This window comes from Mus pahari, chromosome 10, assembly GCF_900095145.1.
Source record: "Mus pahari chromosome 10, PAHARI_EIJ_v1.1, whole genome shotgun sequence".
Taxonomy (NCBI): domain Eukaryota; kingdom Metazoa; phylum Chordata; class Mammalia; order Rodentia; family Muridae; genus Mus; species Mus pahari.
Genome location: NC_034599.1, coordinates 112,560,368 through 112,586,607, shown reverse-complemented (window position 1 = coordinate 112,586,607; position 26,240 = coordinate 112,560,368). Strand labels below are relative to the sequence as shown.

The 26,240-nt window shown below is 46.2% G+C and overlaps 1 protein-coding gene across 3 annotated transcripts in view; it reads left to right on the top strand.

Annotated features, from left to right (window-relative positions):
- The window catches only part of Scn10a (sodium voltage-gated channel alpha subunit 10), a 105,622-nt gene that overhangs the window by 25,340 nt on the left and 54,042 nt on the right, over positions 1-26,240 (top strand). For all 3 annotated transcript variants that reach the window (XM_021207597.1, XM_021207599.1, XM_021207598.1), the window contains 9 exons: positions 387-505; positions 3,785-3,865; positions 18,006-18,134; positions 18,700-18,791; positions 19,757-19,948; positions 20,272-20,335; positions 23,029-23,170; positions 23,392-23,589; positions 24,501-24,671. In XM_021207597.1, the coding sequence (XP_021063256.1) occupies positions 387-505; positions 3,785-3,865; positions 18,006-18,134; positions 18,700-18,791; positions 19,757-19,948; positions 20,272-20,335; positions 23,029-23,170; positions 23,392-23,589; positions 24,501-24,671 (1,188 nt within the window). The remainder of the gene's footprint in view (positions 1-386; positions 506-3,784; positions 3,866-18,005; positions 18,135-18,699; positions 18,792-19,756; positions 19,949-20,271; positions 20,336-23,028; positions 23,171-23,391; positions 23,590-24,500; positions 24,672-26,240) is intronic.

Genomic DNA, 26,240 nt, shown 5'->3' with positions numbered 1-26,240 from the left:
AGCACACACACACACACACATACACACACACACACACACACACACACACACACACACACGTTGGATTGAATGCAACTGAGCTCAACCACCTGTAGTCAGAATCCTGCCCTGGCGTGCAGCATGTATCCAGGCCTTGAGTGAGCAGCCTGACCATGAAGCACTCTCAGTGGTCTTGCCCGTTGTTCACCGTTAGCCATGAAGTCCAGATTCCTGTGGAGAGGGGTGGGGAATGTGGCCTCTGCTCCCCCATCCTCTAACTCTCTGCCCCTCCTCTAGAAGGTCAATGAGCTCTGGTTTTTCCAACAGGTCTTGCTCAGGCTTCTACCAGGAGGCCACTCCAGATTCTCGTTTCTCACGGAGCCCGTGTGTGTTTTGCTTTGTTCTAGACGTTCATAGTGTTGGATAAAAGCAGGACCATTTCCAGATTCAGTGCCACTTGGGCCCTGTGGCTCTTCAGTCCCTTCAACCTGATCAGAAGAACAGCCATCAAAGTGTCCGTCCACTCGTATCCTTTGAAGTTTGCTTTCCTTCCTTCGGACGCATGCTCTGCCTGTGGTGTCCGGCGCCTTCCTTAGAATTCAGCAGCAGAGCCTTCCTCCGGTGGAATCCCCAGACAGTGACATCATCACGTTGAAAGCACGGTTTGTGGTACCACACAGGGAGCACTCAAATGTCCTGTTTCTTGGTGTGAGTTTTACTGATGCCCCAGGCATACCCATACCATCAAGCAGCCTGCTTTCCCCGTGAGGTAATGGCTGGTTAGAAGACATCAAGGCTCTTTGGCCAGATACACAGGTGCGAGCTGCCACACTATCCTTGACCATGCTGGGGGTGGTTAGTCATTACACAACAGAGAAATGCCTCCTAGACAGCAAAGAGAACATTCTATTACAAGCAATACCCTGGTCGTTTTCCATGGGAACCTCATTCATCCTGGGCACTGGCAATATCATGAGCTATGGGCAGGTTAAAGATATAGTTTGCCCGAGGTTCCTGCCCCAAGGAAGCGTACTTAGACATATCAGTCCCTGATCTGTGTAACCTTGGCTCCTTTGGGAAGCGTTAGAAGTCACCTTCGGTGCTGACTTAGGCTTGGCTTCCAAGCATCTTTCAAACCTGGAATTCTCAGCATCAAGTGCAGCCCGGGTTTCTGGAAAGTTCATATTCAGAACAGCCTTGCCCCATTGCAGGACAGATGGTAGCCAGCCTCTGTACCCGAGTGCTGGTTAGTAGAAAGGGATTTATTCTTTCCTTAGATAACCCCAGCCACTGTGGAATAGCCTGGTAAATTGGTGCCTGAGCTAAGAAGCCTGGCATAGACCCTTCCACACACTCACTGTGTAACCGCCCTGCTGATGGCATACAGCCCGTTTTCTCTCGCCGTGGATATCTCTATGGCTTACTCAATAGGAATTCAATTTTCTGAATTGAATCTTGGGATTTTAGATTCTTCAGAATACTTCATGATAATCGCAGGCCCCCCAGTGGCCAAGTACCTTCCAAGTGTCAACACTGTCACAGGTACAAGTGCCTTAGAAAGGATTAGCAGCACCTCATTCTACAGATAATGAGACCAACACTCAGAGGCATTTCAGAAACGCCAGGGTCACACAGCTAGTTAAGAGGTCCAGTCTCCAGTAGTCGCAGGCAGTGTCTTCAGCCAGAAAGCAGACAGCAAGTGAACAGACACAGCTTAAGGTAACAACTCTCTCAGCCGGCCATCTCGACTCTGGCAAAATGTTGTTGTTTTGAAAATACCTTTGAATTCGACTTCTAGACATTGTAGCAGCAAGACCCAGTTTTGCATCACAAAGACTCCAGCAGGCACAAGTGGGAAAGCTGGGTTTTCTTTTAAATTTCTTCATTCTTTGGTGCACTGGGATCAGATGTGACCCGTCACTGGGAACATTTGTTACTTTGAGAAATTTTTAAAAAGTCATTCGAAGGCAAGGGGGTCTGGTAACCTGAATTCTTTCCAGGTGTTCTTCTGTTTAAAACTATGCCAAGTCAATCTATTATAGTCTATTTGCTATATAAATGTTATTTTCTACATAAAACAAAACATAAGATTTTGTTTTTAAAATATGTTTAAAGAAATAGTATTACTGAGATTCAAGATGTTACACACACTTTCTCCATCCCACTCCTTAAGAATTCTCCTCCTACTGGGCTGCTTTATCCAGCCTTGATACAATGTAGCTTATTAGTCGGTGGTTGATCAATGTCTCTGGGAGGCCTGCTATTTTCTGAGGGGGGCTGGGATGAATCTGGGGGAGAGAAGAGGGAGGAGAGATACTGGGTGGGCAGTAAGGGAGAAAAAACTGCAGTTGGAATTCCATACATGAGAGAATAATAATTTTTTTTAATTACACTGCTCACCAAAACTGCTCTTTATGCCTTAAAAGAAGATGTATACAATGAGCCAACGCAGCTGGGGTCCTCTGTGGGTCCCAGCCGAATTATACAGACATCAGTAAACAACAGCTAATTAGAAATACGATTTCTACCAACAACCAAGTGAACCCGGAATAGTCCTTCTGCCTTGAGATCCGTGAGTGGTTAATTACCTGGGGGAATGTCAGCTAGTCAGAATTCCACGGAAGGGTCTCCTCACCACGCACATGCAGATAGACTTAGCAGTTTGATGGCTACAGCCCCAAACAAGATTCTTCAAGGTGTGGGATCTGCACTCCAATAATAATATTTCACTCAAGGTTATAATTCCAGTGGCATTTTTGTGAACACCCTTCATAGACCGGGGATATCATATGACTTGTTCGCAGAACTAAAGAGGCAAGTTTTAATTTTCATCCTTGGGTTAAGTTTCCGACTATGTGAACATATTTCTTAATTGCATATTAGTGGATGTGGTTTCCTTGGAACAATTTCCCTCTTCTGATAGGTGTTTTCCTGAGTAACTGTAAAACAAAAACAAGACAGGTATCTCCAGAAAACTAAAATGGTTTTCCTGTTTCTGCTTGAGTTGAAATGAGGAGGGGTGAGTGCTGTCCTTCCCCGGTAGGCGAAGCTTCTCTTTGGTTAGGGGGGTTCCTTTACCAGGGACCGTAGGAGCACATACTGAGCGCGTCTGCCTGAGAGAGGTCTGTTCACTCCCCGTGCTCCTTCCGTCCCTTCAAAACCTCCCTCCACTTTCCAGTATCCCTGAGCCAAACCTCCACTCCTAAGAGTCTCTCTTTGGCCAGTAACACCCTATTCTCCTTGGGATATCCTCCCAGAATCAAGATTTCACTTCCTGAGCCTGCTTTGGTCATCCCTATCCAGAATCCATTGCTTCAATGTGGCTGATCTCAGCTTAGGAAAACAATCTAAATAAACTAATATTCATAAAAAAAAATACCCGCCACCTGGTTACTATGGTTACCAGGCTGCAGGATACAACACAATTCAGGCAGGCTATTTAAGACTCATCATGCTGTTTGCCCAGATCCTAAATGTAAATGATAAAAGCTACCCGTGGGTTAATGGCATTTGGCATAATTTGGACAAGGTTTGGGGATTTGGCCCAGTGGTAAAGTCTTTGCCTAGTGAGAGGCCTTGGGTTTAATGTCCAACACTCATTACTGCTGTTACAACTGCTTCTACTAATTATAAAGACAGTGCTCTCAGCATGGGCTAGGCGCTCAACAGGTGTGAGCAGAAACCTCGTGGCAAGACCACAAAGCTGAAATTAGCTGAGTTGCCAACATCTCCATCAACAGCAAGGTGATCTGAGACTGGGGGATGATGGTAACTCTCTCTCGCTTCCTTAACATGGACCTCACAGCTGGTTCTCCATATTTATCACGGTCACTATTTTGGTCAACTGTGTGTGCATGACCCAAACTGATCTTCCAGAGAAAGTCGAGTGAGTATCGTCACCACCCTTCCTGTGTCTTCTCCCTCTTGGAAGCCTTTTCCTCTTCTTTCTGTAGACCTTGCCAGCTTTCATTTAGACAAGTCTGAATTCTGTCGCCTGACTTTGCAATGGTCAGGTTTCTTCTGTGTACCGTTCTGCCAAGTACATGCATGATTTTAAACTTCAAGGCAGTGCAGATTAGTGGTTATCAACCTTAACTCCACTTTAGAACTTTAAGAAGGTCTTTTAAAACTCAGATGCCTAGAGGGTCTGATTTCATTAGACTCCAATGCCCTGAGCAGGTGAGTCCTTCCAGCTACACACACACACACACACACACACACACACACACACAGCATGTAAAGGTCTGCTCTTGAAGAGACAGGAGCAAAGAAGGATCTCTGAGCCGTGGCTCCAGGATCTGTTCACAGACATGTTGTACCTTACAGAAAAGTATGTAGAGCACCTAAAATATCCAACATAACCTAGAGAGACACTGTTAGCATTAGAGCTGGGTCAGCAGAGCCTCTCCCACAGGGCTGGGGTTCCGTTCCTGACACTCACACTGGGCAACTGGCAACTGTGTGTGCGTGCATGCACACACCCATGCTCACATGAGTGTGAACACACATATAACACACACACACACACACACATACATAATTACAAGAATAGATCTTTAAAATCTACCGGAATTAATAAGACTATAAACATCAAGATAGCTGTGTGAATTAATATACATTAATCAGCTATGTATGTTTGTAGCAGTCACAAGCTGGAAATAAGATAATTTTTGAAGTATCCTTTACACTGGCATTTCAAAATATCAAGCTCCTAGGGGGGAAAGAAAAGGATATCAAAACATTGAGTAAATTACAGAAACAACCCCCCAAAACGGGGAGATAATGTTATGTTGCTAGACTCCAAGTCTCAATATTGTAGAAACTGCACAGATGACTAATCAATTTAGTGAGATTTCCAATGCCGACTCAATAAGCATTTATGGTATTATTTGGCACACTGACTCTGAAATGTATGTGGAAATACAAAGAGTAAATTATAGCCAAGACACTTCTGAGAAAGGAAACAAGGAAGGAGAAATCACCCCACTGGGGTCAAATTGAACGACGAAGCCATTGCTGCGAGGTTAGCCAGACTCTAAACAGAGCAGCAGTATGTGTGTGCAGGCATTTGACCTGTGATAAAGGTCACTCCACAGAACGGGGGTGGGGGGGGCAGTCTGCAGTGAAGGGCAGTGAAGAATCAGGAGACCTAAAGGAATAATCAAACCAAGTAAGGAACTCAGCACCATACACTGGAGTCAGCTCTCCATTTCTTGGTGAAATACAAAGGTATACGGAGACAAAAAAACAGAGGAATGTCTTTATGCCCTCAGGGTAGGGAAAGCCTTATTACATATGATATAAGAAACACTAACCAGGAGAAAAAACAGGTACACCTTGGTATACTAAAACTAAGAATTTTTGTTTCATCTGACGATAATAACTGTTTAAGATTTATGTGGGAAGCTGGGCAGTGGTGGTGCATGCCTTTAATCCTAGCACTTGGGAGGCAGAGGCAGGCGGATTTCTGAGTTCGAGGCCAGCCTGGTCTACAGAGTGAGTTCCAGGAGGACAGCTAGGGCTACCCAGAGAAATCCTGTCTCAAAAAAATAAAAAAAACAAAACCAAAACCAAACCAAAACAAAACAAACCAAAAAAAAGATTTATGTGGATCTGAGCATATGCACACCCCAGTGCAGTACCCACAGAGGCCAGCAGAGGGCAGAGGATCTCCCGAAGTTGAGGTTAAAGATGGTTGTGAGCTGCCTGAAATGGGTGCCGGGAACCCAGGTTCACTCTAAGAGGAGCAAGTGCTCATAACTGCTGAACCATCTCGCTACCTCCTAGAGCAGTGGCTCTCAACCTTCCTAATGCAGCAATCATTTAAAAAGCTCCTCATGTGGTGGTGAGCTACTTAGCAACATTAAAGTTATTTTTGTTGCTACTTCATAACTGTAATTTTGCTACTGTTATGAATCATAAGGTAAATATCATGATTGACTTAGGTGACCCCGGGAAAGGGTCATTTGACCCCCAGAGGGGTTGCAGCCCACAGGTTGAAAGAACCCAGGAGATCACTCTCAAGAGAAAGAAGACGCCTGGGCCAGCTCACACCCAGAGCCATGACCCATCTCTAAAAGTCAAATTTGAAAAACGTAACAGCCCAATCCAAATGTTCTATTAACTCCTGAATGTTTCTATTTTTTTTTTTTTAAATTAAGGAAGGCAAAGTTAAATTACAGTGAAAGATTACTAGACATTCATTGAGTAATGGAAAGCTTGAGGTGTGGCCATTCCAAGTATCTGGGAAGATATGGAGAGCCAGAAGCTGCTGGGCTGGACGTGAGCAGAGCACCAATTTGGGATGTGATTGATAGCAGCGGCTACCAATCAGTAAAGAGAATGGTGTCTGTACAGTGTGCTCTTCTGTTACGCTCAGGTGTCCACACACAACCAAATTACTACCCGTGGGCACCAAGACCCAGATCTGAGGACACCCGTGGACATTACTTACAATGAAAACGGTCAATCACTCAAATGCCCAGGACTGTTCAGTGTACCAAGTGTGCGTTTGTAGAATACACTATAGCTTAGACAAGTAACAATGAATGTAGATAAACCTCAGGATGCTGGCCAAAACTAGAAGAGTCTATAATTATGATTCCATTAATACAAAGCCTGAAGGCAAGGAAGGCAGTTTTGCTTGGAGTCTCGTCTACTTCCTGCTGTAAGAAAATGCCCAAGGCGCAAGAATCTGTGGATCCTGTTTGTTGACTCACAGTTACCGAGGGGTGAGGAATCCAAGATCACCATGGCACCAGCACCCGCGAGGCCTCTGGTAAGGACCAACCTGCGGCATCACAGCACAAGGAGACAGTAAACAAGGCGGCCCAGTCTTGTCTTCTTAGGAAGCCACCACAGAGGCCTTCCCCCGCCCACCCCCGTGATCTCATCGAATGCCAGTTACCCCCCAAACACTCACCTTGGGAATATATGAACTGCGAGCAGATAAGACAGTTAAAGACACTTGCTGCCCAAGCTGACTAGAGTCAGTCTCTGGAACCAATCTAGTGATTCCGTAGGTTGTCCTTTGACCCTCACTCACATGTTATGACACACATGCACTCATATGCATGTGCGGGTGCGCACACATAAAAGTTGATTAGTAAATATGTAGCAAATAATCTAAAATATATGAAATGAATTAAATCTGCAAAATATGTTTTATTTTGAGACGGTGTCATGAAGCCCAGGCTGGCTTTGAACTTGCTATGTGCCTTAGGTTAGCCTTGAACTTGTGTCTGTCCTGGTACCATGAGAGTGTATGACACATCTCTCAAGTGCTGGGGTCAGGGCTGGAACTGCACATATCAGTTACTACACCCAGTCACTTTCAAACCACAGCATAACAGGGTTAAAAATAGAAGTGAAATAAGCCCTGAGACAGAGGAGTGTGTGATCCAGTGGGGACTGAAAAGTGTTGAGCCATCCCATTTTGGGACACAGACAGCTGTCACACAGAATGATACCCTGTCCCCTGATTTGTAAGCTGGGACCTTGACACTTTATGTTACTACATAGAGGCCCTCAAGGAGGTGGCTAAGGCTATCCGTGAGGTCACTAGGATTGGGGTTAGGGTAGCAAATAGAATTTATCTGCTAAGCAAGGAAGAGAAACCCTTTTCTCCATGCCCTGTGAGGATGCAGGAGAAGACAGCCCCTTACAGCCCAAAGGGCCCCTTCCCATCCCCTCACCATGCCAGGCCCCTGTCCAGCCTCCCATGAGGAACCAAGGCACCCAGCAGATGACATTTACTTACAACTAGTCTGATTAGCAAAGCCTTCACTTTACAGTGACAACTTTACTGTCCATACTGTACTTGTTTATTGTGCTTTGTGTGTCCTTGTGAGATGCATTTAAAAAAATAAAAAAAAAAAACAAAAACAATTTGTAACCCTGAAGTAGTGGCATAAGACTATAATCCCAGCACTTGGGAGGCTGAGGCAGGAGGATCATGACAAGTTCAAGGCAATTTTGATCTGTGTAGAGAGTTCCAGATCAGCATTGGCTAGAGTAAGACTGTCCAAAATAATAATAATAATAATAATAATAATAATAATAATAATAATAATAATTTAAAATTCAAAAGAAATGAGCAGTGCATAAATGAGTCCTACAAAATATAAACCAGAATATAATGCCTAGGTAAATTATAAAGCTCATATTTTATATGGCTAAGATGATATTGCTTTTCGATTTTCTGTCATTTGGAACTTCTAGTGTGAGCATTTCTCTTCTCAGTGGGAGTCATTTGGGAGTCACCTAGGGACTGTGGTTAAATACAGAAGACAGGATGCATATGTTTTACCCTCTCACAAAGCCAGCACAGCGACAGCGTGGGCGTAGGAACAGAATAAACACCAGAACAAAGGCAGGAGGGAAGGCGACCCAGGCACAGAGATGTTAAAACAAGCTGGAAGACCAAAAGCCCGTGGAGGAACAGCAAGCCCCTGTGCAGGCCGGCTGTCCTCAAGCCACGCCGCAGACTGAGAGGCGACGTGAGACCCTGGGCATTTACCCACTGCAAGCTCCAAAGTCCCTGGAAAAGTTGGCAGGACACAAACAGAGAAACACCCAGAGCAGAAGGAGACGGGATATGGGGGAGAGGCAGTCACGGGCCACTGCTTCCCGAAATCCAAAAGACATGCCGGGGGACCAGAAAGATGGCTGGGTGGGAAGGATGCTAGGTGCTAAGTTCAAAGGCCTGAGTTTCATCCCAGAGCCTACTTAGTTAAAAGGTCCTCTGCTTGTCTCTAGATGCATATAGGTGTAAGATAGGGTAGGTATGGGGAACAGGTAGAATAAATGTAAAACTTTTTCTTTTAATAGTCTTGAGGTGGTGTTTCCCCGCAGTATGTAAGAAGTTAGATGTGGTAGCACAATGCTGGGGAGCCAGAGACAAGCAGACCCTGGGGCTCACTGGCCAGCCAGCCTAGCGAGTTCCAGGACCGTGAGAGACCCTGCCTCAAAAACACAAGTTGGATGTCCTCCTCCTCCCAAAGAGTGATGGCTAGCGTTGACCTCTGGTCTCCATGTCCGCATGTGCACGGATTGCACCTGCACACGTGGGCGTACACCCACATCCCCCACAAAGATGATACAGAGAGGTTTAAAGAATGGGGGAAAGCCAGGCTTGGTAACACACACCTACCACCCCAGCACTCAGGAAGCAGAGGCAGGGGGAGCAGGAGTCCAAGGCCAGCCTGAGCAACATAGCGAGTTCTAGACCAGCCTGGGCCACATAACCTGTCTCAAAGCAAACAGAACCAAAGAATGGACAAACACGTAAGGAAGGACAGACAGAAAGCTAGCAGGAACCATGACCAGAAGAAGTGGATCTTATAGCAAAGGGCAGGGAGCCAGCAAAACATGACACTCTGAACGCTAAACATGGGGCAAGTTAGAGCTTTGCAGTGAATGATGTGGGAACAATATTTACAATATTTACCCACGAATGTGAGAGGGATTAAAGAAAGCCATTAGAGGGCCTGAAGAGCTGCGGTTCTCTTTGCCTGTAACAGATGCTGTGTAAAAAGTCTGTAAAGGTGCAGAAGGGACAGGAATAGGTTGCATCTGGTTCATGGCATTGCAGAACATCTAAGTCACAAGACAATACAAGTTAACCTCACCGTAGCCCATCCCAAAACAAAACAACAGCCACAAGACCCAACCCAGTAAGTTCCACACAGCAACAGTAACAACAAATTCCCTTGTCATTCTGCAAGAAAATTAGAACAGGGCAGGAAACTGGGTAGGGGAGGAGAGGAAATCTTTACACTTGGTTGCTTTAGAGCACTCTTAAAGTACTCTTGTAAGAAAGACAATTACAAACTAAAGCTGCAGAAACGCTGGGGACGAAATGATTAAAAACAAATTTAATCGGAGCCTACGGGGACTCAGGAGGCGATTTATGGTTCAAAAGTGTGGCATCTTAATATCAGCTGAGGCTAAAGAGTGGCTGGCATAGAATAGTGAAAAGTGAGCAGAAATTAGTAACCGGAGAAGAGATAAGAAGCGAAGCAGGGCGTATCGACTCGAGCGGTGCCGCAAAATATACGCCCAGGACCTTTGTACTGAAAAAATGAAAAATCATTATTGAGAGAAATTTAAAGTACTTATATAAATTTAAATGTGTCTTGTGATAATGGATGAGGAGATTACTATTATTAAATTGTTAGCGCTGCCCAAATTTATCTATAGATTCAGTGAAATCTCACTAAAGTATCCCAGCAGCAATTGGTTTTGTAGAAGTTGGATGGATGGGTCTTCCGCCCAGGAGAGGCTGACGCGAACTATTCTCTATGAGAAGCTCTAATCATCCTAAGAGTCCTTATATTTTTGTGATACAGTTAATTCTTTGATGAATAGTCTTGTGCACATATCTTTGTACAGCTAATGCAACAAAATTTGAGAGATGAGTTTTTAGAAGTAGACGTTCCTGGACCAATGGGCATATAATTTAATTTTTTTCTTTTGAGACTGGGTCTCATGTATTGCAGAATGGCCTTGACACATCCCCCCGTGTGGCCTTGAGTGTCTGATTGGCCTGCCTGCAACTCCTGAGTACTGGGGACTCCACGTGTGTTCTTCCCCACCCCGTTTACATAGAATTGACCTCAGGCGTGTGCACGCTAGGCATCCCCTCTGCCAGAGCTATGCTCTCAGCCAGTATAACATTAATTTTCACAGTATTGCCAAATCACATTCCAAAGCTGTGTCAGTTTTCATTCCCAATGATTATTAAGAACATTCTTTATTAGGCTCCATATTAACTAAATTATTTACATAACTTCTTTTATAAACACACTTTTAAAAGAAGCAGAACTATTCCTTTCTGGTTCCAACTCGGGACAAGGTTGAGAGTCTTTGGCCTTGTGGAAACACCAGAGTAGCTCTGGTGACCTTCAGAGTGGGAGCTGGACACCATTAGCTGTTTGCTGCTGGGACCAGAGAAGAGAATACATATCCTTGGAATAGATCCCACCCCACATATCATATTGTGTATTTTTTTAGGAGGAAAATAAATTGTAGCCAGTCAAGACACAGAAGCCAATGGAATAGCCTTGGCCTTGATACAATCTATCTGATAGATACAGTGTTTCTTGTTTCCTAGCTTCCCATTGTGTATCTCTGAAACATTAGCTCAGGGCTATTATCTGATGGGTAATAGTCTCTCTCTCTCTCTCTCTCTCTCTCTCNCACACACACACACACACACACACACACACACACACCTTGCCTGTCTGCTTGGGCAAGACAGACATATGGAGTCCATTTATAATCTCTTCTTTTGTTAACAAGAAACTAAAGAGGGAGAATGTGCTAAAGTATTAGTGGAATGTTCTCACCTCCTCAGACGCTGGGACTGACAGTCACCGAAGGGTCTTTGATAGCCTGGTTATACTGATGTTCTAGAAAGCAGTTGATTGCAGGGAAGGCTTACCCTGAAAGAAATATGTTCTCATCTTCAAGAAGGCATGATTTGTCAGGCATACCTAGAGTTCTAGTGCAAGTCTCTGCCATCTCAGCAATCAGGAAGACAAAATTTTGTTATGAATGAGTGATTTTTGTTTAATCAGTATTTTCCTATTTATCAGTACTGTCATGTTTATCAAGAGAATAGGTTAGATGAATGGGCTTGTTCATCTGGTTTGAATGGTTCCAATTGATCCTGTCCTGGATTCAATTTGCTAGTATGTATTTTATTTGATCTGTAAAAGTCTTTATTTATGTGCACTTCTCCCTCTTCCTCTTCCTCCACCCCCTGAGTTTGTAGGTCAGAGGTCAGTTTTCAGGAGTTGATTTTCTTCATCTACTATGTAGTTTACAAGAATCCAGCTCAGCTCCTCGACCTTGGTGACAGTATCATTCCCTGATGATTCATGTCACCAGCCTATATGATCTGTTCTTATACTTGAGGCTGGCTGGTAGTCATCCATAGACTGTCCCTTTGGGTCATTCCCATTGGGACACTCTGCCTACTGCCTCCTGGGAGCGCCAAACCCTCATTTGCTTTTGCAGATCCCTTCAGCTCATCCCATCCCATGGATGCTTCTCTTCGGTCATTTGAAGTCTTTCACTGTTCTCTCAGTCAATCAGCTGACTCAAAAGAAAACAGTGTGATTCAATTATAATGCACTGTTTTCAAATATAAAATATAAGGCGAACACTAACACCATATAATATTTGTGTCCTTAAAAGCTACTTATGTGCTCCAAGGACTGATTCAGCTCCCGCTGGCTAGCAAGGAGCTGAGGATGGATTATCTTGAATAATGGGTTCTCCTGTCCTGACAGTGGTCACATTTGTTCCGTTTTATCTGTCACTGTTACTGTTGCCTTTCATAATATCCCAGTTTACAAAAATGAATCATCTTTTTGAAGATGGCTTGCTGAAGTATAATAATGTCAAAAATAGACACCTAAATCCCGCAGCCAGAACACTGGGTCTTAAATACAGGTGATGAACAGACTCTGCCATGAAGACACTGGGGATCACCCCATCATGAGACTGGTGCAAGGCACTCGGATAAGCCCATGGAAGCAGATAAATACTTAAGAATAACCATGACAGAGAATAAGGCTCGCCCAATGACCATCTTCATCCTGGTGCCCAGTTTTAAAAGCTTAGGCCTTTATGTCAAATAATTATATAAAACAATGAAAATGTATAGAGGCTGGGTAAATGCGTCAAGTGCTTTCCATGCAAAGACCTGAGTTTGCATCCCCAGAACTCACACCATAGTGTACCTGTCTGTAAGATCAGTGTCGTTACTGGAGACAGGAGGATGCTCATAGCCTGGTGCACACAGTGGTGGACGAGATAGCTTTGTCAAAACAAAGTGGAAGGCAAGGACTGCACGAGACACACACACACACACACACACACACACACACACACACACAGAGAGAGAGAGAGAGAGANCACACACACACACACACACACACACACACACACACACACAGAGAGAGAGAGAGAGAGAGAGAGAGAGAGAGAGAGAGAGAGAGAGAGAGAGAGGCTATTTCCCATTACCTAATACTCCTTTCTTTACCTAAGAAAACTGAATTTGCACATACATTTAAAATCACACCCAGCTGCTACAACCGGACGCCATACCCACCAAGAGGAGGACACGCCTCCACTCCTGCTGTTGCCCAATGAGGCTCTGAGCTGCCAGCACTCCACAGTGAAGACCCAGGTCCTCATCCTTGGCTGAAATTCTGAACATAGTCTTTAGAGAGAACTTTCTCTATAATTTCTGGGTCTATTTGATCTGAAAAGCTGGAAATATCCATCAAGGCTTCCCAACAGCCTATAATTTGGAGCGAAAATGTAATAATTTAGAAAACACAAAAGGATGGGGGGGGCAACAAATCCAATAAGAATGTCACTGACCGCTCAAGCAGCCATTTGGCCAGAGCAGACTTCTTCAGGAGGTCTCCAGCATGGCTACTCTCTCCACATGAAAAATATTAGTCTTTTAGATCTGACCTTCATTTTAAAATTAAATTTTGATTGTAATTACTCAGTCACACAAATTATAGACATTTCTATACACACTCACATCATATTCTTTTATATTTGCATCAATATTCTCAAAAATTCTATTACTATGTGTTAACTATACAAAACAATGGGTTTCACTATGACATTCTCATACGTGCATACAAGGTATTTCAATCATGACTCACACACAGGCGCACACATGCCTTATTCATTTAGCTGTTAAGGAGGACCTAGGCTGATTCTGTGACATTGCTTAGTGCAAACAGGGCTTCAGTAAACATGGATGGGCACGCGCCTCTCTGACTGTTTGGGTTACAGACCTAGGAGTGGAAGAGTCACATTAGATGACAGTTTTACTGTTTGCTTTTTGAGGATCCACCATACTGTTTTCCAAAGTGTTTGCTTACATTCCCACCAACAGGGTACAGAGATCCTGTCCCCCAAATCCTTGCCACCTCCTGTGTGCTGTGCACTGGCTTGGATAAAGCAGGGTCGCAGCATAGTCTTGGTTTGTGTTCCCCGATGGCTAAGGAAAGCAAACATTTATGCGCTCACTGTGGTTTCTCTTTTGACCTGTCTGTGCAGTCGATGGGTCTATTTATTGGTTGAACAACTTGATTTTGTACTGTCTAAGTTTTGGGGTTCTTTATGGATTCTATAAATTAATATCTTGTCAGATTTCAGTTGGCTAAGATTCACCGCTCCTTTGGCCTCTCCAGTATCCTGTGTACAGAGGTCTTTTGATTTCATGAGACTCCACCATCATTTCTTCCTCACTCTGTTCTGCTTTGTCAATTTTTAAAAGATTTATTATTTACATATATATGGGGGGGGGTCAGCACATGTGTGAGTGTAGGTGCCCATGGAGACCAGAAGGGGGTGTGAGATCCCCTGAAGCTGGAGTTACAGGTGTTTGTGAGCTGCCTGACAGGGGTGCTGGGAACTAAACCCAGGCTCTTTGCGAGAGCAGTCAGTGCATGACCTTAACCACTGAGCAATCCTTCTAGCCCTACTGATTTCATCTCCCACACTGCTTCTATGCTCCTGGTTCGTAGAAGGATTTCTTCCTTTGCTCAGTGTTCTATCGATGTACCCCTCATTCGTCCCCAAGAGCCTCCTCCAGGGACTCTATTCGCTGTTCTGCTCATTTGAATACATTAGCTGGCCCATCATCCGGTTTCCATTCCTCTCAGAGAAATCGCTTCCTTCTCCGTGGTCTCTCAGCTCAGCTTGACCTACAGATCCCTGGCAAAGATCTTTCCTGAAGTTTTTCCTGTTCTGTTCCTTGGCTCCCGGTGTTTGTTGATTGTGTTCTTGTTGTACTGGGGCAGTCAGTCTGGATTTTCATAGGCAGGAAGTAAATGACTGTAGGTTTGCACATGCCTAGGGGTTTATCTTCATCTCTGACAGTTAGGCTAACAGACAGATTCTGTGTGGGAAAGGTGTAAAAGCTTTGATCTTCCAGGCCAAGGTGTCTTCTGTAATACCTAATGGTGTTTTTATCCTCCACTGTGGTGGTTTGAATAAGAATGGCTCCCACAGGCTCCTACAGGCTCACACCCTTGAACATTTGGTTTCTAGTTCGCAGCGTGTTTAGGGAGTTAGCCAGCATGGCTTTATTGGAGCAGGTGTGCCACTGAGGATGGGTTTGGAGGTTCAAAAGCCCCAGCTTTGCTCTCTTAGTGCTTCCTGCCAGTGAGTCAGGATGTAAGTTCTCAACTACCACTCCAGCTCCATGCCTGCCACCCTCTTCCCAGCCATGATCGTGGACTCACTCTCTAAAACTGTAAGCAAGCCCCCAATTAAATATTTTCTCTTGTAAGTTGCCTTGGCCACGATGTCTCTTCGCAGCAATAAAGCAGTAGCTAAGACATCAATCCTTTGCAGGTAGCCTGTTGCGTTTTGGTTTTCTCTTAGTCTCTCAAGAAAATGTTAAGCTTTTCTTTGTGCAGAATGATCTGAAACTTCGTAGAGTTCTGCTGTGGTGAGGGCCTTTTAAACGTCTCATTCATTTTTCTGAATGCTTGCCCATGTTTTAAAAACTTGGGTCTTAGCCAGGCGTGGTGGCACACACCTTTAATCTCAGCACTCAGGAGGCAGAGGCAGGCGGATTTCTGAGTTCGAGGCCAGCCTGGTCTACAAAGTGAATTCCAGGACAGCCGGGACTATACAAAGAAACCCTGTCTCCAAAACCAAAAAACAAAACAAATCAAAACAAAACAAAACAAAACAAAAAACCAAAAAACCTTGGGTCTTTCCATTTGGGGAAGTTTTCTCCTTGAACAACCCCTGTGATATTTTCCTCCAGTCTCTTTCTTTCCAGACCTGATAGCAATCAAATTCCTTGATTTCCAATCTCTGTTCTATCCATTCTTACTTCGGGTTTTATTTTCTGAGGTTTCTAAAACTTTATTTGCAATCTCACTTTCAGAAGTTCTGTTTGGTTCTTTAATTTTTTTTTTTTTTTGTCGACTTCTATTCTTGTTTTAAGAAATGTTTATCTCACCTCTTAACTCTCTAAAGATATCTATTGCAGGTTCCTTTTCTCTTCCATTAGATTTTATTTCATGGATGCTTTTTTACTTTTAACCCCCTCTTTGGTTACCTTGGGTGTTTGATTTCAATGATGGCAATGTTGCTGAGGCAGGGGGTTGCCATACAGCATTGGATGGCTTGATATGCATGTACAGTCCAGCCTGGCTCATATATCACCGCAATACTCCTGCTTTGTCCTCTCAAGGGCTGGGATTACAGGACTGCACCACTGTGCCTGGCTCATGTTTTGGTTTTGATTTCAAACATCCCTCACATCCACAATACTCCTTGGCTTACTAAATGTGCGGCGTCTAATGCGGCTCTGGTGTTGGACACCTGTGATCCCAGCACTCAGAAAGCTGAGATAGGAGGGTCACAAGTTCAAGGCCAGCCTGAGCTACTTAACTAGAGCATGGTAGACGGAGAACAGGGTAGAACTTCATGAGCCGTGAGTCTGACTGCCTTCTAGGAACGCAGCAGAGGCAGAGCAGGAGGCGCCTACCTTTCCTTGGAAACCCTCCTTACAACCTCAGCCGCTGCTTGGTTCGTGAGAATGGGCGCCTGTCCAGCTCTGGCTTAGAAGATTCCTCACTGAGGGCGCAGTGAAGTCCAGAAGGCCAGCTGTTTCCTGCGGACACTAGAACAGCCCTTCCAGCCCTGCCCCCTCCATCTCCCATCGCCCACCCTCTGGAGTCCTGAGCATCGCTACGTTCTGAACTGTTCAGGGTTCTTCAGAGAAGCTTGTATTAATCCTTCTGGGTTTATGTCTCTGAAAGATCCTCCGTCATTCTGAAGGGGCTCTCGGGAAGGATGAGCTCAATGCATGTTTAGTCAAGAGTTCTTCTATTTCTCCACACAAAAGCACATGTTTATAATCTAATGTTTTAATTATTTGTGTGTGTATGTGTACGCATGCACACACTCATATCGTGTGCACATGTATGGGTTGGTGTATGTGCACGTATGATAGAGGCTGGTGTCCAGCTTCTTCTCAGTTTCTCTCCACCTTATTTTTTGAGTCAGGTTCTCTAGTTGAGCCTAGAGCTCATGGATTCAGCCAGCGAATCCCAAGGATCCTCCTGTCTCCACTTGCCTAGTGCTGGGATTAGAAGCTCAGGCTTTTTACAGGTGTGCTGAGGATCCAAACTCAACCCAGGCCATCTCCCCAGCTCCGAATCAAGTGCAATGTATGTGTGCACACGAGTCCCAGAGCCAGAGATCCCCCAGCCAGCTCATTAGCTGGGAACACGATAGAAGTTCTAATCCTTGATTCCCACCTTAGACCTCCTGAACCAGACACTGAGAGGACCGCCGAGGAGCCTGTGTGAGCAGGGCCTTCAGGTAGAGCTCATGGTGGCCAGAGTGTGACAGCCACCACCACTGGTGGTCAAAGGATTCTAAACATTCCAGAAGCACCACCTCCCTCCCAACCTCAGCTCTTCACATCAAAACCTAACAAGGGGCCCAGCGGGACAAAGGGGCTGTTTGGGGGTAGCCAGTTCTGTCTTGCTCCATCCTGCTAAGAGAACATCTGTGAACTCAGATGCTCTTTTTTTCTTCCACAGAACAGATGCCAGGAGCACAGCTGTCCCGGGATGGGATGGCATGGTGAGAAAAGAAAAGAGAGTAGGGAGGGACCAGGAAGAGGACAGTAACAGAGATCCGTGCCTAGCCTCCACAGCGTCCATAGTTTGGGGCCTCGCAATGGGTCAGGAGGACACTCCTTCCCTTGACATTGTCCACTGTCCATTTCACAGGCTGCCGCAGCCACAAGCCCCTCCCCCTTCTAGCCTTGCTCTCACTCTCTCTCCACCTACCCTATCCACTTGTGTGACTCTTTGACTGTCTCCTCATCCGCCTTGGCGATGGCCTTTGTATGTGTTCCCAAGGAAGAGCCACAGGGATTCCATTCTCACTGCTGGCAGAGGACGCTCCTGAGGCCCCTCTGTCCCAGAGTTAATGTCCCTCTCTCCACCTTCCCCCAGGTACGCCTTCACTGTCGTTTACACCTTCGAGGCTCTGATAAAGATACTGGCAAGAGGGTTTTGTCTAAATGAGTTCACTTATCTTCGAGATCCCTGGAACTGGCTGGACTTCAGTGTCATTACCCTGGCGTGAGTGTTTCCCTCAGCTGGTATGTGTGTTCCTGTAGGCTTTGGGGTGTAGAATTTGGGAGCGGGGTTCATGCTCATAATCTGGACTACCTCCTCATCTCAATCCAGTTTCCTCTGGTGGAGTTTTATGGCCTGGGTGTTGGACTACATAATTGGACTTATCCTAGGCTCATGGGGACGAGTCAAAGACTCAGTTCTGTGCTAACAACTGGCCAACGCAGGTCAGAAACACACACACACACACACACACACACACACATAACACACACACATACATACACACAACGCAGGTCATTCCTACCCCAAGAAATCATGTCCGAGGAGGCAGGTTCACCAAGCCCGTGTGTTTGAAATCCAGCTGTTCACCTCATGAAATGGTTCCTTCTGAGCAAGCTTGCAGATGGTTTAGTGGGCATTCATGTTAGTCTGTAGATGGCAATGCTGCTGGAAATACCGAGTCTGTCCTGGGTCTCCCAAGGCTCCTCCCTCTAGAATTCCCGTTGTGTGTGCTACATGCACCCTGGAGCCCTTTCCCTGAGGAAATGCCCTCCGGTTGGTTCTACAGGTATGTGGGTGCAGCGATAGACCTCCGAGGAATCTCAGGCCTGCGGACATTCCGAGTTCTCAGAGCCCTGAAAACTGTCTCTGTGATCCCAGGTGAGCGGCTTTACCCAGTCATTTGCTCCAACAGAGCAACTGTTCTTTCCACAGCTCTTCTTTGATATGCACACATGCATGGATACACAGAGACACACACACACATACACACATACATACATAAACACACATGTTCCAGGACAGGGACTCTTGACTATTAGCCTATTTAATAAAGAAAATGAGGCTTTAAGCATAGAAGAAACATAGGTAAAGGTTGATCTCAAGTGAGAAGCAAAGGAAGGTCAGTTCCTCAATGCTATGGGTTTATCTTCAGTTGTCACACAATCTGCCACACATGACATCATATGTATCACTCGGTACAGGGTCTCACATGTGTGCTGCCAAGACAATTATTTTTCCACCAAAATGACACAGTTGGATCCTAGAGTGCTACCAGGGTCAGGCCACTTTCTGTTGTCTGTGTACTGAGCCCCGCAAAGAATCTAATTTCCATTAACAAACCTTGTCCCTCTTTAAAGGGAGGAGCTTTGCAGCTAGCTCTAGTTGGCTCTGATCTCCTCAGATTGTCCAGTGAAAAGTGTGAAAATCTCACAGCTGGAACAGAGCTGAGAATACAGCTGCAACTCAATATAAATTTCCCAGTGCTGAGACTAGACCTCAAGGTCTTGTGCATGCTAGGTGAGTGCTTGACCAATGTGCTCTGCACCCCAACAGGGGATTTTAGTTGAATCACAAGTGTCAATCACTGATTAGCCTTCAGATGATAAAGAGGTGTGTTTCCCAGGGCCTCAGCTGATTGGCTTTATAATGAGGATGACAGGCCCCGCCCACTTGCCTCTGTGGGCAATTTCAGGATGCAGATGGAGAAGCTGGGTTTGAAGTTGCCTGGAATGTGTAAGGGTGTCTCACCTGTGTGTAGTCAGTGAGGGGGGCCAGCCAGGGTGTACACCTGTGCTCTGGGTGGCACTTCAGCATGTGGGAGCATGTCTGTCATCTTCCCACAGGACTGAAGGTCATCGTGGGAGCCCTGATCCACTCAGTGAGGAAGCTGGCCGACGTGACTATCCTCACAGCCTTCTGCTTGAGCGTCTTTGCCTTGGTGGGCCTGCAGCTCTTCAAGGGGAACCTCAAGAATAAATGCGTTAAGAACGGCACAGATCCGCACAAGACTGGCAATCTCTCATCTGAAATGGCAGGTGAGTGGATGGACATTCCGCTGCAGCGACCAACACTGGTACCTCGGAACCGTGTGGCTGCAGGGACATGGTGCAAAGCCCTGAACATCCCTGTAGCTATCCTAGCAGGGGAAAGTCTAACAAGCTCTAAAGAAGCAAGGTTTTCTGGCTCTGTGCAGCTTCCAAGTGGCTTGGAAGGTTGTGTGGATCCTGGGGCGTCCTCCGAAGGCTTGTAGGCAAAGGAGCTGACTTCACTTAGACAGAAGGCGGGACGTGTCCTCTTGGCCACCCAAGGCCTAGATTAGGGGAACACACCATGAGGCTCCATCTCTTCCTTTCCTTAGGAAACATCTTCCTCAAGCCCGGTACTACGGATCCCTTGTTGTGTGGCAATGGGTCTGATGCTGGGTGAGTACACATCCTGCAGCCGCACTGGTGTCCAATATCCTTTCTCCATAGCATCCTCTGAGCAGAGACTGTAGAATCCCAAAGAAAACGTATTAATGAATACCATAGACGCTGCCATCTTAAAACTCACAGGGAGGGGAGCTGTGAGCATGGTCAGCTGATAGGGTGCTTGCCGCACAAGGCGAGGACCGGAGAGTGAATCCCTAGCACCCACATAGGAAGCTGGGCACATGAGTGCAGATCCGTGGTCACAACACTGCAGGGCCTTGGGGCAGAGAACTGGAGCCAGGCAGAGCTGCTGAGCTTGTTAGACAACCATTTTAACTCAACCGATGAGCGTCAAGTTCAGTGAGAGGTATTGTCTCAAAAAACAAAGTGGAGAGCAACTGAGAAAGATGTTTGGTGTGGAACCCTGCCCTCAACATACATGGACCCATACAACATATGAACACACACACACACACACACACATACATACATGCATAGGCACAATCCTACAGATAGCAAGTGCATTAGTCAGATTCTGATATGTAATAAATGACTCCAGGGTTTTATGATTTAACACAACAACCATTTAGCTCGTGGCACAGTGCTTCAGCACTCGAGCATGGAGCAGCTGGAATTTGGCTTCTTCATATATCTGTGAGCAGCAGATGAATTTGCTGCCAGGTGTCTGTGTGCTCCATTGTCTTTTATCCCCAGCAGTCTGGCTCGAGCTGTCCTTGTGCAGACTTGGGATTCCAAGGGAAACAGTAAAGTGTGGAAATCTTGACTTCACAAAGTGACATTCTCTCTGTGTCTCCTCGACCAAAGGAAGTCACAAGTCAGTACATCCGAGGGCTGGTAAACAGACGTCACCTCCCAGTGAAAAGAATGGCGGGGTCATATCCCAAAGAATTGTGGGTACCAAAAGGGAGGGAGGACAGGTGGTCAGCTCCCAGAAGAAACAAATGTGTTTGCATTAAGGGTTATGAGCACCACAGCTTATTCCATTCTTGGGTTTTTTTGTGTGGGGGGGGTAAACAGGAAGAAATACATGTATAACATTTTTGCAATTTCAAATTCTCGCAGAGGTCAGGTGCATAATAACAAATGAGTAGTAGGGCCGGGAAGGAACCATGGCAACTGAGAGTTCATGCCCCATCGAAGGGGCAGACAGCACTCAGCCAGCTGTTGGTTGTCATGTGAAAATGGGCACCCTCTGCTTCTAGCTCTGCTGGCTTAACAGAGGGCGATGGGAAATTCTGATTTTTATGTGTTAGCCCCTAGTCAGAAATTTGGTGACAAGCTCCCCCAAAATATCTACCTATCTTGTCGACCAGGCAGAATATTCCGGCAGGCTGAATCCAGACTATAGCTTCAGTTGTGTTTTGGTCTCTTTCATATGTGCATAAAGACATTGTGCTGTAGAAATATATGCTGTATCAGAAGTTCCATCGACTGGATAAACACAATGGATAATCTTGTAAGGTCAGCGAGGACTTCCTGGAGGCAGTTTTGAGTCTGATGTTGAAGGGCGGGCATGATACTTCACAGACAGGTGAACAGTGGTGCTTGGATGGAGGTGACCCCACATGGAGGGCAGAAGTAAGAAACTGAGCTAAGAGGGAGGTCCCTCCTCTCTGCCTCCTGCTTTGGCTGTTGGGGTGAAGAGAGAGCAGGAGAGTTTCGGGTGACAGATCAGAAAGGCTGGGGCCGGGGCTGGTTCAAGGCAAAAGTGGAGCTGAGGTCTAGGGTCTCGAGATGGAGACTGAGTACAAAAAACACACCTGGTGACCTTTATTTATTTATTTATTTTCATATAGAGTCTTCCAGCTCGTCCATTTAAAAGTTTTATTTTTAAAAAATAATTTTTATGCAATATATTTAAATCATATCCCCCCAATTCTGCTCACATATATATAGTCTCACAAAACAAAAAACAAAACCACAAACAATCAAAAAGAGCCCTAATAGGACAAAAAAATAACAGAACGAAACAAAAAGCACATAAAACATGGAGTCTCCCTTGTGTCAACCAGCTACCTGTAGGCATGGCACCCGGGACTGCGGCTGATACGCCCAGGGCATGCCTCCATTTTAATGACTATGCCGATGTTCTCTGGGTTCAAGTAGCTGATTTCTCTCTGAACCCTACTCCCTTACTTTAAGTAAGAACTGTTGGGATGATGGCATTATACTGTCTGTGAAGCGCTTGGGGAGGAGAGAGCCATAGAGCGAGCGCTTAGCAAGTTGAAGGTGATGTTTTCATTGCTATATAATCTGTCACTGAACTTGGCTGATGTAAGTCCTCCTTGATGGCTAACTCTGGAGATGGTGACAGGAAGCTTGGGGTTTAGTCTGTTTTGTGACCACTGGCTTTCCTTTCCCTGGTAAACGCTGACAAGGAGCTTGACACCATATAGAGTGGGGTTGAGTTACGGCTGTGCCTCCTTCACGCTACTCCTCTCAACAGGCAAAATGAACAGAAGTGTGAGCATCCTCACGTTATAGATGAGGGAAACTGAGTCCCACACTAAATGCTCAATCAATAGGCTGCAGGCTGAACTCTTAACTCAGATCTTTGGCATCAAACCTGCCATGTTCTTACTGCCCCAGATTACCTTGTTCCCAGTCAGCAAGGCCACGTCATGGTGGCTGTGCACCCAGTCAGCAAGGCGGCTCCATGGGGGCCTTCTCTCCTCTCGCTACAGTCACTGCCCTGATGATTATGTCTGCCAGAAAACAACTGACAACCCGGATTTTAACTACACCAGCTTTGATTCATTCGCGTGGGCGTTCCTCTCACTGTTCCGTCTCATGACGCAGGACTCCTGGGAACGGCTGTACCAGCAGGTATCTTCGTTTTATTTATTTGAGACTTCACTGTGTAGCCTTTGTTCACATGGAACTTGTGGTGACCCTCCTGCCTCTGATCCCAAGTGCTGGGATTACAGGCACGTACCACCATGTTTGATGGGCCAACTGCATGGTTCTTCTCACCCTGGAAATCAACTGATCGTCAAGGGTCCACGTGTCCCCCACAGAGCCCTCTTTTCTTTCCCTTGAATCTCCAGACACTCCGGGCTTCTGGGAAAATGTACATGGTCTTTTTTGTGCTGGTCATCTTCCTTGGATCATTCTACCTGGTCAATTTGATCTTGGCTGTGGTCACCATGGCATATGAGGAGCAGAGCCAGGCAACAATTGCAGAAATCGAAGCCAAGGAAAAGAAGTTCAAGGAAGCCCTCGAGGTGTTGCAGAAGGAACAGGAGGTGGGTGGAGCCAGGAGGTGGGTGGAGCCAGCTACCCAGGCCCTCCTGGGACAGGAGTCTTCCGTTACAGTCTTCTATAGAAGCATGAATCATATTTCAGGGGCTGTCTCAGGTTCCCGGCCCTAGGCTGGGACTTTGGCTGTCAACAGAGTGCCTGCCATGCAAGGATGAAGACCTGAGTTCAATTCCCAGAATCCATCTTTTAAAAAGTAGTCGGGTGTGTGCTTTGATCCTAGTGCTGGAGAGGCAGTTAGGTGGATGGCTGGGGTTCAGTCTTGTTGGTAAGTTTTGGGCCAGTGAGAGACCTTGTCACAAAAATGAGCTAAACAGGTCTAATATAAACATGCACACACACACATGTGCTCCTACATGAACATGCACACGCATACCCTACACACAAAAGAATCTGAATGAGTGAGCTTTTTCTAAGTTTTTTATTCAGGAATCATTAGGACATAGGGAAGTGAGTCAATCATGATCAGACAATGGATGGGACTAACCCACAAAGTGTTCTCAACTAAATGTTAGATGTTGTCTGATCTCGCTGGGGACCTCCGGCAGTGACCTGCACCAGAGTTAGCCCTACTTAGAAGCAAGAGGATCAGCTGGTTGTGCTCCCATATCTGCCTCTGGAGCAGAAAGACAAAGGCACTTTCTCCACAATGCTGCATTGAGCATCAGCCGTTAGACTTGCACAGTGACTGTTAGAGAGGGCCTAGGAAAGGTACCTACCACATGGGCTGAAGGAGGGAGGTGATCCCCGTTTCCGGTGCCCAATCCCACTACTGCTTGTATCCTAACCCTCAACCTTCTTGGTCTCAGATCCCTTATCTCTATGGCCATGTTGTAGGGACACGCAAACACCAAGATCAGTCAGATCCTGTGGGCTACAACGATCACTCTTTCCCCAGGTGCTGGCAGCTCTGGGGATTGACACGACCTCGCTCTACTCCCACAATGGATCACCCTTAGCCCCCAAAAACGCCAATGAGAGAAGACCCAGGGTAAAATCAAGGGTGTCAGAGGGCTCGACAGATGACAACAGATCACTCCAATCTGACCCTTATAACCAGCGCAGGATGGTAAGACGTGCTAAGCTGGCTCCAAGGTTCCCTCAGCTTTGCAGCTGCCTTGGCCACAGTGGAACAGACAGAGCTTGGGATCAGGGAGAGAGGGGGGATTTGGTAAGACAGACAGACAGGCACCCTGCCTCATTGGTGGCCTAAGCTAGGTTGGTAGCAGTTGTGGGGGAGGGGATTAATGATAAGGACCTTTCTTTGTGGAGGAGATCAAGATTAAGATTGGGAGATAAGGAAAGGGAAGCAGATACAGGGCGACTCCAGGCTTAAAGGTAGGCTACCTTGGTAAGCTGTGATTTTTTTAAGATAAGAGCCTCTGTGTGTGTGTGTGTGTGTGTGTGTGTGTGTGTGTGTGTGTGTGTGTGTGTGTGTGTAGGGAAGGGAGGGGAGGGAAGAGGTCCCCTTTGGGACGTGCTGACCTTGAGGTATCCCCAGCTAAGAGTCTGTCTGCTTCCCTTCTTTCTGATCAGCAGCTCTGTCCCTGGTGCTGAACACCTCACTCCTTTCTTACCTCTTGCTTCTGACTCCACAGCCCAGGGCTGTCACCCTCTGTTGACACAGAAGACTCCAGAGCCTATCTCTGACACAGCCTAGCCCAGGAATGACTTCCTTACCTCACATTACAGTCTGCCCTGCAATGGTTAACATTAATGTCCCAATCTAACTTTTCTTGCCAACTTTCTTCCTCTTAACTCTCCATCGCCTGGAAAACCCTATTACCAAATAGCTCCTCTGTGTAGGCCTCTACTTTCTTCTCTGCTACTGGGATAAACACCTTAGCCACACGCAAGATAGAGAGAGCAGACAATGCCCAGCTCACAACCCACTATTGAGGGAAGTGTGGACAGGAACCCAAGCAAAGCACCTGGAGGCAGGACCTGAAGCAGAAACCATAAAGGACCTGGCTCCCTGTTGTTTTGCGTGGCTCCCAGGCTGGTGTTTAGCCCCACAGTGGCCTTGATCATCCTGCATCAATTGGCAGCCAAGAAAAGGCCCCCATAGACACGCCTACAGGCAAATCTGAGAGAGCCAGTTCTTTAGCCTAGGTTTTCTCTTCCCAGGTGGGTCAAGTTGAACACCTAGATAAGTTATACCTTTTCATGTGGGAGAAAAAAATTCACACTAATCATACGGAGAGGGGATCAGACAGCGTTTTGAGGGTTAGTTCCTGCCCCTGACCTTCTTAACCTTTTTTCCTGTCACACTGGAAGATTGCTGTCCTCTATTGACAATCCCCTGATTTACACAGGCATGTGCACTCACAGACACACTTGCATACACTCTGGCCTTGGGCACACACCCTCGCCGGAGCACCTGTGTACATCTTCTTATCCTCTGTGCTCCTTGGGAGAAGCCCCTGGAATGCACGGGGCAAGGTTCAATGCTTTCAATGGGAACCTGGCTAGGACTCTGACAGTCATAGACCAGGCTGAGCCACAACTTCCGTGGAAATGCCAGTGACACTGAATTGGGCTTTAATTTCCCCATTTAGTCAACCACACAGATCAGCACCTAAGTGTTCAAAACATCCCTCTCCTCTCCTCTCCTCTCCTCTCCTCTCCTCTCCTCTCC